Genomic DNA, 18,778 nt, shown 5'->3' on the forward strand with positions numbered 1-18,778 from the left:
AACACGTCGATACAATGGAATTATCGATTCCTGCTATAATATATCTAATAAAGCGATATATCGGAATCATTAGGTCTGTTCGAGCAATGGAATCAACCAATTTCTTTGATTTTTTCGTTGAGTTCGTGAGGCATCCCATGAACTTATTCCCCAATCCAATAAATTAAAACAATTCAGTTTATTTTCATTTCCTACTATATAAAATTGGAGTCAAAAATTAAACAAAACACATTTCGAGTAAATGCAATAATATTGTGTTTGTACGTATGTAAAACACATGTCGATACAACGGAAACATTGATTCATGCTATAAATATATTCTTGGTTGTTTCCTACTCTGTTTCTCTATCATTTTAGATAAAATACAATATTGCACCTTCCGGATTCGCTGTGTCGTCACGTTTACGCTTTGTGTCAGCTGACATGAAAACCTTTTGAGAGCCCCATGTAAATGACAAATCACCACCCTTCTGTTCGGTGGTATTGTAGATGGTTGACGTTTGTAAATGAAAAATGTTGGGTTGTTCTGTAGAAACGTGTCAGCTAATTGCTCTCGTTGAGTTCGGCACACAGTGTTGCCAAACAGTATATTTCGAAATCATTTACAAAATAAACTTAGAGAAATTTTAATTTTTTTTTGAATAACTTAAAACAGAAGTTGAATAATGTTGATTATAGATGAGTAAACTATTTGCATTTATTGGTTTTTGGATTTGGTTAATTAAAAAATGAAAAATTGTAACTGACTATTATGGTTCTCACACTCACTAACCTATCGTAGCTGGTTTCCGCTGCCCGTGGGACACACAAAATTGAGCAGAGCTTATGGCATAGAAAACAACTGCGTTCTATAAGTTACATATATACACAATACATCGGTTTGTGTTTGGTTGTATCGACGCACTTTTAAACACATCCGCGTTATCAGTTACAATTTTTAATTGTATAATAAACCAAAGCCAAAAACCAAAAAATGCAAATAGTTCATTTATCTATAATTAACATTATTCGAAACCTTAAAACTTTTCTAAGTTTATTTTGTAAATGATTTTGAAATGCACTGTTTGGCAACACTGTGTGCTGAGAGAGCAATCAGCTGACACGATTCTTCGGAAACTATCCCAATTCCTACGATAAAATCTACGATATACGGAACGGAAGGGTTGTAAGATTCATTTACATGGGGCTCTCATTAATTTCATAATGTCAGCTGCCACGGGCCTGCGTTTACGTTGATGACTGTGAGCATCATTACACGGTGTACGGAATATAGAATTTGGCGCCTTCCGAAAATGGCTACTTTAGCTTTTCATAAACAAGTCAAAGGAAGAGAAGTTATGTGTTTGTGAATATTCAATAAATGACTTGATAATTTGTAAATTTAATTTAAATTTAATGCTATTTTAAATAAACCAAAATAATAAAAGATAAAAATCCGTGTATCAAATTATAAAAAAAAAAATAATAATAATATCTCTGGATGCAGGTTTTTTGCCGAAGGTGCCGTGGTAAGAAGGGGTATGTGTGTGTATGTATTTCCTTGTGTTTGGCAGTTTCCATTGTTTTGTTTAAATAGAAAGTAATTTCTCTTTCTCATGCATCAATGACGTCACAGCTAGTTGAGAATAGGCAATCTTGTATATTACATTCCTTGATAATCTCATTGAAATTTTGACAATAAAACCATTAAAGTGCAAAAACAAAGCAAATGCATTGTAGTTGCTTTAGCGAAGTCACCTTTTATGAATTCGCCTTGAAGGTCACCTTTGTTTACATATGTCATTCAACAATGGCTAAGCGGTTTACTTCCAAATGGCGAGAGTCAGCAAGCTTAATTATTTTAGCAAAAGATAAAACCAATCAAGATTTTCTGTGCGATTATAAAGTAAGTTTTATCTGAGTACGATTTTTCGGCTTTTATTGTCAGTTTACCATTAAAGGTGTTGTTATTCAATCGAGCTCAAAAGGCATCATTCTATCCAAACTCGGCGGTCTTTCCTGGAGGTGTCCATGAGAGTAGCGATGCTTCGCCCCTGTGGCTGGACCATATAAATAGTTTCAGAAACACAAAAGATTTAAATCTATTCCATTGTAAAAAACCACGGCCAAATATTTTTACAAATAATATTGATCAGGAGATTCCAAGGTATGTTAGTATTTGTGCTCAAAGTTGTTTGTCTTTAATTTTGGTTTTAACTCAGGGACATATCGCTGCGCATTACTGCCATACGAGAAACATTTGAAGAGACAGGAATCCTCCTATGTCTTGAACGTAATAATAAAATAACTAACAGTTATGGTCAGATTTATGAAAACTTTGATCGACGTTACTGGCAGTATCGTGTTCACAACGATCATAAACAGTTCTTGGCACTTTGTAAAGAATTGAATGTGGTTCCGGACTTATGGTCTCTACACGAATGGACTGCATGGCTTACACCCACAACACTTACAAAAAGGTACTATGATATTTATATTTATATATTGAATAAGTCTACTACTTCGAAGGCTTTCATATTTTTCTCGAAATGGTTTTTGTCCTAACAATGATCGCTGAAAGTCAATGAAAAATATGAAAATTGCGCTCGGGTCTTGTTGAAAGAATGAATGAATGGAAATGCGGTTGACACTTCGATTTAATTTTTTTTGTGACTCTACTTATAAAATTAATACCTTATCCAAACCCAGATCCCTTAATAAACCCAAGTTGGGTTGGCCCCTGTGTATGTGCCTTTTTCCGGCCGTATCCGGCCGAGATATCTAATATTTCTTGCTACATATCACATTCGAAAAGAAGCTGTGTTGGAGTTTCTGGGAATTGGTCGTAGAAACGACAGGAGTCGATGGACGATATGCTAAACCTGTGCAGATGGTTTGCGGGATTCGGTAAAACCAATGAAAGATTAAAACCATATTTTATAATTCCAAATTGAAAACTAAAAAGAATTGCTTAATTTTTTTATTCAACTCTAACGTTGTCCAACGTCCAACTTACAATCAACATTCGCCTTCACAGTATCTGAATCGCAATACCCTTCATCTCGCTGTCATTTAACATTGACAACATCTCTAAGGTATTGCAGGATCACCACCAGTGGCATATATGCCTCACCGTTCTTCAACTGTGTTTGCCCTTATTATATATTCAACGTTTTTATACTTTTTTCAACTCTTTGGATTCGCATAAGATATCCTTTATGGCGTTGAACTCTTTTGCAATCTTCTCATAAGTAAATTCCTTTTCCTTTACACTGACGTTGGTTTTTTGAATTTAATTATGCTGCTGTATTTAGCACAAATTTCAAACAAGTTCTTTGTCTCGGACGCATTAAACTTAGATTTTCGCTACGTATTTCAAAAGTTTTAATATTACAATGTACGAGTTCAACGAATCATAACTGAATATTTTATATTATTAAATTAGTACAAAATCTCTGTTAACTTAAGCTACAGTCCGGTTCACTTGATTAAAATGGTTATTAAAGCAACCGTATTTGATCTAGTAACATAAGGGTTTCTCATAATTCAAGTGAAGACTGTAGTTTGCTCGAAAATAAAAATGCATCAAAATATTATTTTATCTACAATGAATTTTGCGTCGTAAAACAGTTGTAATATTGTGCTTGATTTATTGGTTCACTTGAATAGAGGCACTCAGTAAGCATATATTGTTTCCGCATTAAAGCTGTTCGGGACAGTGATGGTAAATGTAGGGAAAATTCCCTACATGTAGGGATTTTTGTCGAAAAATGTGGATGTAGGGAAAAGGTGGACAGATTTTTTTAAATTCTGTAAATGTAGGGAATTTTCAAGAAGGACAAAAAAAAATTTTAAAATAGTGGGGTAAAATTAAAAAAGTGCATTTAAAATAAAAATCTGCGGTAAGATTTCATGCCAGACTTCTTTTCCTTATGGCAGCATACTTTTAAAAGCGTTAATATGGCAACATTGGCTGTTTTTTTCTTCGTTCACGCTAGCACGATTTTTACTTTGCGCGAAAATTGCTAGTTGTCCCACGTTTTGTGGTGCTTTTCAGTTTTGAAGTAAGTTTGCAATTATTTTAGTTTTAGCTTTTTTATATTTAAAATGCATATATTTTACAGAAATGAGCTCCTCCTCTTCGACTGACTCTTCGGAGGAACACCAGGGAAAACAATGCAAGTATCGGAAACAAAAGTTCAATAACAAGTGGCTTGACGACGAAATTTTAGTGGCTAGTTTGAAGCTGTGGCTAACGATCCATTCAAGTGGCAAGTCTGAAGCACGCCGAAACAAAAATGCACCAAAAAATATGAAGGCAATTAAAAAGACATCTAAAATAAAGCGAGTAAACCAAATGGTTTCAGAAATTTCGAAATAAGAAATGCGCTGCAAGTGGTGGACCATTTAATCCCACTCTTAAAAGAAATCGTGCCCGATTCTGAAATAATAAAAAACTCTGAGCTCGGAAGAAAGAAGTGCACCAGCATAATAAAAAATGAATTGGCAAAAGAGGAAAAGACAATTTAGTTAAAAGAATTAAAAGTAAACAAATTTTCCATAATGATCGATGAGAGACATCGGACTCAATACGCATATGTGTCTTATAGTGAGATTTTACGACGAGGAAAGCGAGCGGCTTGTGGTTAAGCTGCTGCATCTAATTCCAATAAGAACTGATTGCACTACAGAAGCTCTGTACGGAATTTTTAAAAAATCTTGAGCAAACAATTCAATTTTGACGTTGCAGTTGCCTCATTATAGTGTAAACACAGGAGAAAAAAATGTAGGGAATTTCGTAGGGAAAGTTTGTTGTAAGCGTAGGGAAAAGTAGGGAATTTTTTTGGGCTGTGTAGGGATTTTTCAAAAAACCATTTACCATCACTGGTTCGGGATCGTTTTTTAAGCATTCATTGTGTTTTAGTGACGAAAGGAAATTCAATTTGGATGGGCCGGAGTAGTACAATTACTATGTATTTCCATGACTTAAGAAAGTAGAAAAGGTACTTGAGTCCATATCACTGCCGTGAAGGTGGTTTTATGGTATGGAAAACAGCTATAAAGCTCTGTTGGAATAATTTTTTTCCAAGATTCGTGAAACATTTAGACCTATTAATTAATGTACCTGTACATACTTCAAATGTGGTCAAAACTTGGATTGCGTCCCAAAACGTTAAAACTTTAGCATAGCACCGTATTCTTTGGGATGGCTTGCTGGTAAGGTTTATGAGAATGAGCAACATTTTGAAGACAAAAATAGTTCAATTCGAATCATTAAAACGTAAAACATGTAAAAAAACAAAATTTCTTCTATTTACTTATTTTTTCCTATTTTGTTAGTGCCTCTATTCAAGTGAACCAATAAATCGAGCACAGTATTACATCTGCCTAAAGTTTTACTGCTGCGAAATATCGTTAAATGGAATACGATTTTTCAGAAAATCTTGGATTACTAGATCAAATACAGTTGCTTTAAGAACCATTTTCTTCCATAAGAATTATTGGCTCTAATCAATTGAATCTGACTTGAGGCTTGAGTTTATCGGATAAATCGGCCCTTATTGTCTTTTAATTTGCCATCGTTTAATTTGCAAAATCGATACGCCACTTTCAGGCAATCAAGTCGCAGCAACAGTCTGGCGGACGGGTGCATACATCTCTTAAGAATTAGTAGTTATGAACATGAAGAACTAATTAATAATTAGAAAATTATAACATTTTATTTCCCTTGCTTGGTTTTGTAACAAATATTATTTTAATATATGTACAGGGTGGGCCATATAGCGTTTGCTTTTTGAACCACCTATTTTTTTGAGAATGGTAACACAAATGACATGTCAAATGTGTTCATAATTTACTTAAAGGTTTGACATTTACGAAATGGGACGCTATACGCTTGAACAAACAACAGGATGGTGCAACTTGTCACACTGCCAAAGTTACACTCGAACTTTTGGCTACCGTTTTTGAATTCCGATATCAATTGGCCGCCTCGGAGCTGTCTTGATGTTGTTCCACAAATGGAGGGACCTACAATTTTAAGTCGATTTAGAACGGCAGATATTTTTATGAGGAGCTTTTTCATGGCAGAAATACACTCAGAGGTTTGCCATTGCCTGCCGAGGGGCGACCGCTATTAGAAAAATGTTTTTCTTAATTTTGATGTTTCACCGAGATTCGAACCAACGTTCTCTCTGTGAATTGCGAATGGTAGCCGCGTACCGACCCATTCGGCTACGGCGGCCGCCGTTAATAGAATATGTAAAATACAACAATTTGAGTTTAATTGTCTTAAAAATGAATTTTTTAATATAATTTCAAGCTATACTTAAAAGTAAATTTTCATTTAATTTGAAATTAAAAGATTGATACATTTTAATTTAACTTTTTGCGCTAATTCTAATAAAAAAGAAAACTCAAAATCTAAACAAGAAATTAAATTGAATTTAACTATGATATATTGAAAGGTAAATTCTTCAATGTGTCTCTACTGTTCACACTATTTACATAACACACTATTATAATTTTGCATAATTGGCACGTACACCCTTTTTTGGGTGTTTGGCCGAGCTCCTCTTCCTATTTGTGGCGTGCGTCTTGATGTTGTTCCAAAAATGGAGGGACCTACAGTTTCAAGCCGACTCCGAACGGCAGATATTTTTTATGAGGAGTTTTTTGCCATTGACTGCCGAAGGGCGACCGCTATAAGAAAAAACTTCTTAATTTTGATGTTTCACCAAGATTCGAACCTACGTTCTCTCTGAATTCCAACTGGTAGTCACGCACCAACGGCACCAATGGTAGTTAACGCAATTCGGCTACGGCGGCCGCCTTATCTATACTAATATTATAAAGAGGAAAACTTTGTTTGTTTGTTTGTTTGTTTGTTTGTAACGAATAGGCTCAAAACTACTGGACCGATTTTAAAAATTCTTTCACCATTCGAAAACTACATTATCCACGAGTAACATGGATTACATTTTATTTTGGAAAATAGGGTTCCGTAAGATATTTGGATTTTTCGGACACAAACTGAAAAAAATCTTATATATAAAATAAAGTCAACTTTTTGTGTGTGCTCGCTAACCGGCCGTGTCTGCACCGAATTAAACCAAACTTACACACATTGTTAAGAAGGTATTGAAGATGGTTTCCGTATAGTTTGGATACCTATTGGTAGATAGGGCTCGAGATATAGGTCAAAACGTGGACCCGGGTAACCTTCGGATGTGTATGTACAATATGGGTATCAAATTGAAGCTGTTGGTGAATGCTTTAGTACAGGGTATTTTTCATGCCGCTCCGTGACTGGGGTCTCGAGATATAGGTCAAAACGTGGACCCAGGTAACCTTTGGTTGTGTATGTACAATATGGGTATCAAATGAAAGCTGTTGATAAGTGCTTTAATACGGGGTAATTTTCATACCTATTGATGACTAGGGTCTCGAAATATATGCCAAAACGTGGACCCGCCGTGTCTTTGCACCGAATTAAACCAAACTTATGCACATTGTTAAGTAAGTATTGAAAATGGGTTTCGTAAAGTTTGGTTGTAATTCGGAGCAGTGGCAACGGGTACAGCGTTCTTTTGAGCCAGCCATAATGTCGCTTACTTTTTTAACGCTTGGGGCGGAACTGAACTGTCAAATTGACAGTGTGAGTTACAATGTGTCAATATTTCTTTCTGATTTGGATGCCATAAGGAAAAAACGTAAGTGCAACATGTAAAAGTTGTTTGTGAATTTTTTTGGAGTGGATTTTGGAACAGTGAATAATTTCTTACGAAATTTGAGAATTTAATGTGAAATCCGAATGAAATTATGTGTTCGTGGAAAAAACAATTTTTTTCGTTTTTTTTTTTTGAAAAATATAAATGGATAATGGTTATAAAAGCTCCAATGCTTAATAAAACATATAAATCGAAACGAAAAATTCATGGATGATCAGGAAAAAAGACGATTGTTTATTCATATGCGTTGATTTGAAATTTAAAAACAATCTTCCTTTTTCCTGATTTTCAATTTCTATTTTATATTTACTCAAAAACAAATAGAAAAACAAAAAATATTGTTTATGCCAAAGCGTTTTAATAAAGAATAAAGAAATAAATAATATGAAAACCATATATTTTCTGTTCTAAACCATATCTATTCTATTTTAGTGTGTCCAACGAAGGGGGCCGGGTTTGCTAGTATTGCATATAATAAAAAATATATACTACATACATATAATAAAATAATGATTCACTTTAATTTTTTTTGTAACAATTCAAAGTTTGGCACCACTATTTCGACGAACGGGCGTACATAGATGAACTAAAATCACCCGTACAACGCTCACCTTCATTTTTTGTAGAAAATGCCACACATTTGCCTTGTCAGAGTGCAACATTTTGAGAAAATAACACGCAACCGTAAGGATATGTTAAGAAAAGTTCAGGAAAATTTGACAGCCCTAGCGCAGCGTTAATTTAAAAAGATTTTTAAGATTAATTTTTCGTGAAACTAGTTATTACGGCAACCTTGACATTAGCCAATCGATTTATCGGCCTATCCAAATGGCGAATTGTACGTTTTTTACAGTAAAGTTTGAGGTTTGGTCACCAAATATTTATTCAAACTAGTAAGGAAGTGTTAAATTAGGCACGAACTTTATATACCCGTGCATAATTTCGTTTTATTGTTGTTTTTGTAGCAGATTACTAAATCGTGCCTGTGCGATGTAGTCACCGGTTGTCTTCGTCTAACTTATTTAACGTTAGACCCAGAAAGCGTGTTGTTTCGACAGGTTGGGTCCAGAGGGAGAGGTGTGTTAGGTGAATAGGTTTAATGTGGCATGTGAAGAGATGGTTAGCATCGTGCGGTGGGCCTTCACATGCTGGACATATGTTAGGTATGTCGGGGTCGATTCTGGATAGGTAGGAGTTTAACCGGTTACAATATCCAGAACGCAATTAGGCCAAAGTTACGCGCGTCTCGCGAGGGAGCTGAAGTTATCGTCTGCAATAGGTGGTGATTGGACTGGGATAATGGCATTAGGAGGTCGGGAGTTTAGGAAAGTAGTAAGGGTCTCCCGATGAATGTCAGTTAGTGTTTGTCTGTATACCTGTATACTGTTCGGTCCAGTAGTTGTAAATGTATTTGTTAGTCTTGCATATTTTATTTTTATTTTGGGTTGGGTTTCAAATTAGATAAGCTCATAGCTCTTAGACAATGTGAGTGATAGCTTGTAATATCAGATGAATGGAAATCTAGTTTTAACATATACTTAAAAAGTAAGCGTGGTTTTTATCTGATCTCAATATTATTTATGTCGGATCTGAATGCTTTCGGTCGAGAGCAATACGTTAGCTAAGTTTGAGCGCGTTCTATTAAAGATTTAAAGTGGACAATGGACCGCTCCGGCCATTTTTTTAATTTACTTGCTTCGCATTTCCCTTTTTGGGGTAATCGTTTGTACCAAATATGAGTAATTTGTAGAGAACGACCGAACGACGATTTTTAAGGTCGAACCGTACTTCTGGCAATTTCAGGCGAAGGCGAAACGAAACCGAACCGAACATTTTTAAGGGTTTTATAGTAAACAAGCATTTGACTTTTTGAAAATCCCATAGTTAAAAAAAAAAACAAAAAGTTATATAACAGTCAATCACATTAAATATAATATAAACCCATAACATATATTTACGTTATTTACAAAGAAAATTTTATCTGTATGCTGTAAATACTATATGTTATGTAGTAATTGTTTAATACTCATAGGTTAATAAATGTATACTGTGATGTAAAAACATTTGCTTATCGAGACTTTAACTGACCTGAAGCATTAACCAATTGGTCGCTAGCCACACTCGATGGAGAAGCAGATAGATATCTTAAGGAGGCCTTTATCAGTCGGCTTCAAAAAATCGATTTTTTTACTGCAATCGATAGATATATTATAGGAGAATATGCCCTCAAAATTGTATAGCGGAATTCAAAGAGATTTCGGAGTTACAGGCCTTTGTACCGTCCCTCGTGTGAGTATACTGTCTACATTCTGAAAACTTTGAAACACGTTTTCTTAAAACCATGTTTTTGAAAATGGCGTGTAAGATTAAAAAAAAACGACGAAAGTTTTCGTTTCAAACCGATAATCTATATTAAGATAATTAAAATGCGCAACTAATTAACTAACAAAATAAAAAAAAATAAAAATTAATTTTTTAATGTTATTTAACACCTTTTTTGAAAAAGCGAAAAAAGCACTTTTTTTCAATACTTAATTATGTGTTCATTTTTTCATATTTTTATACAAGAGCAGTCTATCATATGCGGGAAAGCCTTCTGAATAAGACAATATTTTTCTTTTGTGTTTCAGGTGAAAACTACGACCGCAATCTTACACGCCGTTTTACTAGCGCGCAACGAGAAGCTGTATGAGATCCCTCATATGTCCGCCATTTTGTTTTTTTATTTATGTCAAAAAATTGTTTATTACTCTTCAATCATGCCTTCAAATAAATGCAAAAGATTATTCCTTTGTGTCGCTTTTTTCGCCTTGAAAAAAAAATTGAGAAGAAACACCTTTTTTTGAAGCCATTGATTAGAGGCCCCCTTAAGGCAACAGAAATATAGGCTTTGATACCGGTATTAAAAAATTTTAAAATTTCTTGGCCGTAGTTATTCATTAAGATAAGTGCCCAAGTCGTTGGTTAATGAAAAATTATTTCTTCTATACCATTTTGCAAATGATATCACTATCATATCGGCAAACCCCAAAACCTTTTTTGAATTTGTTCTGAAGGAATAAAAATTAAACAAAATAATTGCCGAAGTAGAACCGAAACCGAACAGAACTTTTGTAGCCGAACATGGTCGAAGTCGAAGCTTGGTCGTTCTCTAGTAATTTGGCTTTATTTTTAACGGAGATATAACTTCTTTTCTGTTTTGACCATTACCGTTGTATTGGAGGTGGGCGTGGCTACTAACCGACTTTGCTCACTTTCGATGCCATTATATCATGGAAAAAGAGGATCATTAAAATATATTAATTTTTAATCGAGTATAGCTCGCACGGGCGGACGGTTGGACGGACAGGCATGGCTAAACCGATTCTACTCATCATTATGAGCCTTTTGCCACATATTTCGACATCTATCTCGATTCATTTATACTGTGGCATATAACCATTATATGAACACAATTATAATACCCTTGTCCTCAATTTTGCGGGTATACAAATGAAATTAAAATAAATTTTAAATTTAATTATTACAGTGTTATTTCAAAATAGTATGGAAATAAATAAATATGAATCCAAGCTTTATAAACTTTACTTTTCATTCCGCCCTCTAAAAAGCAGCCGGTTTGAAACAGCAAATTACGAATATCAGAGCAAATACAGTCTATCTAATAGAAGCGTGACCGGCAAAATTTAAACTTAGGGTTTCTGCTAAAAAAATTTTCCACACCCCGAAGTTAAAAACCTTGACGACTTTTTTGGACGAGGAAATTTCGGTAGGCTGTTAATTTTTGGAATCAAACAAATTCATAACATCAGTCGAACGGAAATTTATTCTGAACAAAAGTGGGCATGGTTTTTATTCGATCTCAAAAATATTTTAGTATAATTTAAATGAGGCAAGGAACAAGTTTGGGCAAACTTTAGTCGTTGTCAAGATACTCGCATTTACCAAAAAATTATACTTCCCATTTTAAAAAATTTTTCTTTCGTGAAATTCCTTTTTCATGGGCTCCTCACTTTTCCAAATTTGAATAATTTTACTAATATACATTTATAACGGAGATATAAAGGGTTTTCCAATATTAGGTGTTACAGGTAAATGGATTGCGCTATCGAGAGATGATTAACGATTTTTTATGGCCCGAATTGGATGTTATTGATCTGGACAACGTTTATTTTCAACAAGACGGCGCTACGTGCGACACAAGCAACGAAACCATTGATCTTTTACGGGAAAAGTTTCCGGACCACCGGCCACCGAGATCTTGTGATTTAACACCTTGTGACTTTTTTGTTTGCGGCCACGTGAAAGAGAAGGTCTACGCCAACAGCCCAGGGTCGATTCAAGACCTCAAAGATGGAATTCGTGAGGCTATCGAGGACATAGGGTAGCCACTTTCCAATTTGATTATGGGAAATTTCATGAAAAGGATATCGTCCTGTAAGCGTGTCGTGGTGGTTATTTGCCTGATGCTATAATATTTTTCACTATTAACGACATACCTTCCTCTTTATAATGAAATAAACATTCAATCATTTATATTAAGAAATAGCATTTTTTTGAATATCAAAATAACAGCTCTTATTAAAAACCCCTTTATTACTTTTGCCTTTTTGGAAATTACCGATATGTGGGCGTAGTTATTTAGCGGTTTCCCTCATTTTCAATACCACTCTACGTTGGATAAAGGGTAATAGTGCAGCCAGTTTCATAGAAACATTTTAATTTTTGCTTGAGTTACTGTGCGTCTGTTTTTGTCCGTCAAACAGACCTATAAATAAGTATATGTCTATATATATCTCGATTATAAAATCGTTATGTGAACAATTGTTTTTCAAAATATGCTCCGTGATGATCAATACACTTTGCATTCATTTGAATCAATTTTCGAAGCACTTTTTCGAGTCGTGTTTCCAGATATTTTTCAAATTGAGTGACATTCAACGCGAATACAACCTATTGGGAAAATTGCGTTTGGTCATGAAAGGAAAACGTTTTGCATTAAAAGGCTTGTACCGACATCCTGAAAGACATTCCGGTCAATGACCTGAAACACTCTTTCGAAAAGCTTTTAGATCGCGTATCGAGGCCAGAGAGGACTATTTTGAATAAATAAACTCGAAGTTATCAGAACAAAGCTCCTGTCGTTTCTATTTTAGCTCAGCCTTGTTTATTTTGGACTTCTCCTTGTATTCTGGCATAACAACTGATTTTGGACGATCTTCCCGGATCCGCCGGTGAGCGAACAGAAACAGAAAGAAACTCATCGTGCTAAAGGATGGTGCTTACTCTCGTATAATGATTTTAGTTCATCGATGCATTCTTGTCTCGTTAATCGCCGTCGAAAATAGTGAAAAACTATCGCAGTTCGCGCTTTAATTCCATTTTTTTGCCGACATGAATTTTTAAAGACACTTTAAACAATACTAGTCTGGATCACACTTCAAAACATTCTGAGAGAGTTTGTGGTAAAATATATCCAAATTTCCAATAGAAATATCAGATGGCGTCTAATAACTCTAGAAGTGCCCAGGACCAGAAATATAAATAGCAACGCTCTTAATACCTTAGGGCACAAGTACGCGAGCATAAAAATACGTGCTCTTAGTACTTAGACTTTTAATTATTTTTGTGTTTCTGATTAGTGCGATAACTGTTTAAGCGATCTTGCTCGTGTTAACCAGCGCCAATTAGACACATCACGTGAAGGCAAGTTCTTCACTAAGGAGACATTTATTTATTTTATAATCAAATAATACCTATCTATGTAGATGAACTTAAGAAGTAAACGATTATGTAATATGACATTTAACGTAATACGATTTTTAAAAGTAAAGCCACCGAAATTAAAAAAAGGCACATCTTAAAAACGCAAATTATTATATTTTTAAGGTTCGAAACCGCTTTTTATGTCGTGGCGATGGAACATATGCCCGAAGTACTTTTGGAAAGTAATGAAGCTGCGAGTTTTATGGTGGGCATTTGCTTTCTCGGTTAAAATCTTAATACAACTAATATTTTTTTCGTTTTACAGTGGAAGACTCCTGTGGAATTCGTTACTTTATACTTCAGCAAATATTTGTTTCTTCCTCCACCACAATTGTATGAACTATCGCGACTATGCCATTTCACTCGATTGAATGAATTACTTGAGTTTGCGCAAGTACGCTCCCAAAAAGGCATTACACTTATGTTACCTGTTGTACAGCAGTGTATTGACGGCAGAGTGAATTTGATGCCGGGTGATGATCTTTATCCTAGTGATCCTACACAGGATTCAAGCTCAGTTGAACCTATCAATATCTCAATAAAGCAATATAGAGAAATGGCCAAGAATCTGCACCGCATGGAGTTCTTCAATAACAATAAAGTAATCATACAATTGAATTGTTCCCTTGCTGATGGCCATTTACCACCTGTCAACATAAAACAATGAATTATGAAATTTTTGATTTAATTACATTGCTGGAAATTGAAAAAAAAGAAAGGTGCTATTGTTATATATTTATGTTGTATAAGATGCAGATGTAAGACCATTTTTTGAAGAAATATATAATATATGTGATGGTTTGGTATACAATTTAATTTGTTTTTTTTAAGGGTCTTTTTTTCCGTCCGATTAATATTAGGAGTATTCGCTTAAATATTTAAGTTTATGAATCGCGTATATTTACATGTTTACGCGCGAAGTTATACAAGCCACCTGTGAAATATTTATGTAAACTTTGTTTATCAGCTGTTTAACAATAACAATTTACACTTGGCAAGGTTTTATTCCTTGCTTCGTAAGTTTACGAGATCGTTTTCGAGTCAAACATACTTTTACTTTTAGAACTTTTTAGAACAAGTCGAGCCAAGGAGCCCCAAGAGATTTGGTGGCTCCTAAAATACTCAGTTTAAAAAGCCCATTGTATTTAGAGCGCTGGAAAGAGGGCAGATAGTCAAGGAGGGAAGTATCAGAGAAAAAGATAGGAAAGAATAGAGACAGAGATAAAGGTAGTTAGTCCTGTGAGAATTTTCCAGATTCTTTGGCGAATCTGTAAATATCCTCTAGTTTTAGAGAACGAATATTACTAATTTTCACGACATCGGAACCCAAAACTCTTAGCCTTGCTCTAGCAAAGGCAGGCCACTCACAGAGAAAGTGTTCAGTGCTATCCACCTCCTTCAAGCAAGATAGGCACATTGGGTCCTCAATGATTCCAATGGTGGTCATATGCTGACCCCATGGGTTGTGTCTTGTAATAATACCGACCATCAACCGAACGTGTTTCCTTCCTAGTTTTAGTAGAAAGATTGACAGTTTTCTGATCGGACTTGTCGCAAAACACTTTGCAGTTCTACAGCGTTCTAGACCGAATCATCACTCTTTATGTAAATGGTATACTGATCCAATTCATGATTCCTGTGCAACTGATTCCGATTACGATGAATTGGCTCTGGGGCCCTTGAGGGGGAACCGCTGATCCACGGTTGGCCAATTCATCGGCAATTTCGTTTCCTTGAACACCGGAGTGTCCTGGAACCCATATAAGTACAAGTAAAAAATATCCGTCAAACCTCACTGAGTGCATTCTGGATTGCGCCATTGTTCACGCAACGGAAATCTGACATCAAATTTCCTTCCAAATGAAACAATGGGTATCAGGTCGTCTTAAGGTGTCAAAAACAGTGAATACTGCTCAGATAGCAACTTAAAGATTTCTCTGTATCTCGAAGTTCCGTCTTCGTGCCAGAAACCATATTTATGGAGTCTACACATTGCTTTTATTGCTTCCTGTTGTATCTTAAGATCCAGGGGGAGCAAATCAAGCATAGCAAATCAATCTTAGGGCATCACCAGAGGTTGGATGCATAAACATACACTTCTTTGTAGCCTGTATAGTTCCCGGAGTGTGGACTTAACCATGCTCCGTCGCCACCAGACCATAGAGGCGTAAGTGACGATTGGTCTGATAAGTGTTGTATATATCCCCAGGAACACAGCAGGTTTCAGACCCAGGGTTTTACCAAAGGCTCTGCGGCATTGCTGAAAAATCCTTAATGCGCGATTTACCTTCAGTAAAACGTGTGTCTCCCAAGTCAGCTTCTTATCCAAGATTACTCCTAGATATTTAACTTCATCGGAAAGACCAAGTGTCACACCTTTCAGTGTTGGAAGACTAAGTCCATCCAATTTTCGTTTTCTCGTAAACAAGACTATGGTGGTTTTGTTCAGAATAACGGAAAGACCTTGTCTCATACACCAGTCATCGATTTTGTCCAGAATCCAGATTTATCCGATGTTAGCGCACAGACATCGTTCGCATATGCTTGAACATGAAAACCGAGTTTCTGCATCTCCGTCAGTAGAGAGTCTACGAGCAAGCACCACAGAGGAAGAACAACTTCTTGGGGACATCCTTGCTGGGCCCTGACCGTGATTAGTTCGTCACTGTTCTCACCAGCGGTTAACAGCCTCTTAGAAAGCATGGGATATATCCACTTTACAATGGTTTGATTAACTCCATCTCGTTCAGCAGAAGAACGTATTGAGTCGAAATTGGCATTATCAAAAGCCCCCTCAATGTCCACGAACACGCCCGCTTCAGCAGGGCTTCAATCTTGCTAACAAGATCGTGTAAGGCTGATTCACATGATTTTCCACTCTGGTAAGCGTGTTGATTTCTACTAAGTGAATTTCTTGGCAATACCCCCACTCGAATATGTTTCTCCACCACTCGTACTAGACTTTTCAACACGAACGATATCAAACTGATTGGTCTAAAACTTTTTGCTAGGGAATAGTTATCTTTTCCTGGTTTCGGAATAAATACTACTCTTGCGCTTCGCCGTTGGGTTGGTATATGACCAAGTGCAAGACAGGCTGTGAAGATCCTTTTCAGGGCCTCAATCAGTTTGTCTCCTCCTTCTTAAGCATTGCTGGATATATTCCGTCAGGTCCAGGGGACTTAAAGTTTTCAAAGGAAGACAAGGAAAAGCTTATCGATTCTTTTGTTACTATCCGATTAGCTGTACCTAGAGGTTCCACCCTCGTTACCGTTATTGTTCATGCCACTCTCTACTTCAGAGAGTGTTCTACTACTCTACTCGGAAAATGGGTTTCGAGTAGAGCATTAAACGTTCCCGATTTGGAAATGGTGTATAAACCATCAGGTTTTCGAATGGCATCCAGCCTTACTGAGCGGTCTAGATGAAGGACCTTACAAAGTTTAGCTGTTTCCCTCATTTCTTCGATGTTACTGCAGAAATTCTATAGGAATCAAGTTTGGCTTTCCGTACTTTTTTCTTATGTTTTCTCTGTGTAAGTCGATGGTTGGTGCAGTCCTCTTCTGTTTCGGTTTTTAAGGCCTTATTAAGAAGTTTTCTGGACCGTCCATGACGCTTCGACGGTTAAGGGTTACACCAAGGAACCGTTTTCCCCTGTCTACTTTGCCTGAGTGGGCACAGCTCTTCAAAGCAATTGTTTAAACTACCTTCTAAACCATACTTACATACGGGGAATGCTGCTGTAGTGACAGACCTTGGCGGGATATAAATCCGGGTCGTTTCGGTAACCTAGAAACGACTGTCGTGGAAACGTATCTACCGTCATTGCCTTTGCTGCCTTTCTCGCGTGTGATTCGCCAAACGTTGACGGAAGAGTGTCATTCGACATTTGAGGTCTCTTAGCCTTTGCCTTGTCAGGTAAAGGTTTATCTGCTTTGGATTAGGTCGAGGATACAGGCATTTCCGAATTCCGTCTCTCTTCCTCTTTCCTCTTTTTTGCCTTTCTCCTCTTCCCGGTCGTTGGCACAGACCCCGTTTCGTTTCTGGAAGAGTGCAGCGGTACAGGGGAATCCTCTGTTCTGCCGCGCTTTCCCGTTCCCATTACAGGTGTCGAAGTTGACGGAGCTTGAGTACTTGCCTTGGCTAATGCTTCGGCTTTCTTCGCCTTCTGTTTTCCTCGTTTGATTTGCCTTGCGGATAGACCAGCACCTGCTTTCGAATCTCCTACGTACATTCTACTTTCGATAATTATTATTTTTTATGTTGGTACACTCGTCTCGAAGATATGTTGACGGTTTTAGCAATATATCATGTTTAGCTTGTTTGTGAGAGGTATAAATAAAAAAGGTGTTTTGCGTGTTCGGCGAATTTGTATCAAATTTTGTGAAACAATGGAATTAAATGCTCAAAAACACTTGAAATGTTGACTGTTGACAGTGGCATACCGTGAGAGCACTCTGAGTCAAAACAATGTTTACAAGTGGTACACGCTTTTCACAGAAGGTCAAGAAGATGTGATTGACGACGCTCGCTCTGGACGCCCCAGCACATTAACAACCGATGAAAATGTTGAGAAAGTGAAGAAAGTTGTTATGGAGAATCGTGGCATCGCTCAGAAATTGTTGAATGACGTCAACGATGATCCAGATTTGCTTAAAAGGGTCATAACTGGTGACGAATCATGCTTATATGGTTATGATCAAAGCCCAATCATCGCAGGGCAAGAGTGCAGGAGAGTCAAGACCAAAACAAGCACGCCATGTTCGGTCAAATGTCAAGGTTTTGCTCACTGTATTCTTCGATTACCGTAGGCGTAGTGCAACAGGAGTTCTTATCAAAAGGTTGTACGTTAAAAAAGGAGTATTACCTTGAAGTTATGCGCCTTTTGCATCATAAAAATTCACCTAATCATTCATCTTTGCTTGTGAGAGATTATTTGGCCAAAACAACACCGTTATCATGCCTCAGCCACCGTATTCACCAGATTTGACCCCCTGCGACTTTTTCCTGTTCTTAAGATTGAAGAGCCCCAAGAAGGGATAGCGTTTTGCGACGATTAAGATAAAAACCGAATCGCTGGGACAGCTCAAAGACATACCAAAAAGTGCATATCAGAACTGCTTCGAGGATTGGAAAAAACGCTGGCACAAGTGTATTATATCTGAGGGGGACTACTTTGAACAAGATAAAATAGAAATTGATGAATAAATAAATATTTTTTGAGAAAATTGAAAATTTACCTAACTTTTTTAACACACCTCGTACATTAAGTTTTTAATTGTCAGCACTATCTCAGCTAGCGC

General features: G+C 36.5%; 1 protein-coding gene across 1 annotated transcript; it reads left to right on the forward strand.

Annotated features, from left to right (window-relative positions):
* The first annotated feature begins 1,753 nt into the window (after positions 1-1,753).
* LOC129249143 (acyl-coenzyme A diphosphatase NUDT19-like) lies at positions 1,754-14,254 on the forward strand. Its single transcript, XM_054888797.1, has 5 exons — positions 1,754-1,885; positions 1,941-2,146; positions 2,202-2,459; positions 13,599-13,680; positions 13,741-14,254. The coding sequence occupies exons 1-5, from the start codon at positions 1,790-1,792 to the stop codon at positions 14,140-14,142; spliced, it is 1,044 nt and encodes a 347-aa protein (XP_054744772.1). The 5' UTR covers positions 1,754-1,789; the 3' UTR covers positions 14,143-14,254.
* Positions 14,255-18,778: the final 4,524 nt, after the last annotated feature.

The sequence above is a fragment of the Anastrepha obliqua genome, chromosome 5 (assembly GCF_027943255.1).
Source record: "Anastrepha obliqua isolate idAnaObli1 chromosome 5, idAnaObli1_1.0, whole genome shotgun sequence".
In the NCBI taxonomy this organism is placed as follows: Eukaryota; Metazoa; Arthropoda; class Insecta; order Diptera; family Tephritidae; genus Anastrepha; species Anastrepha obliqua.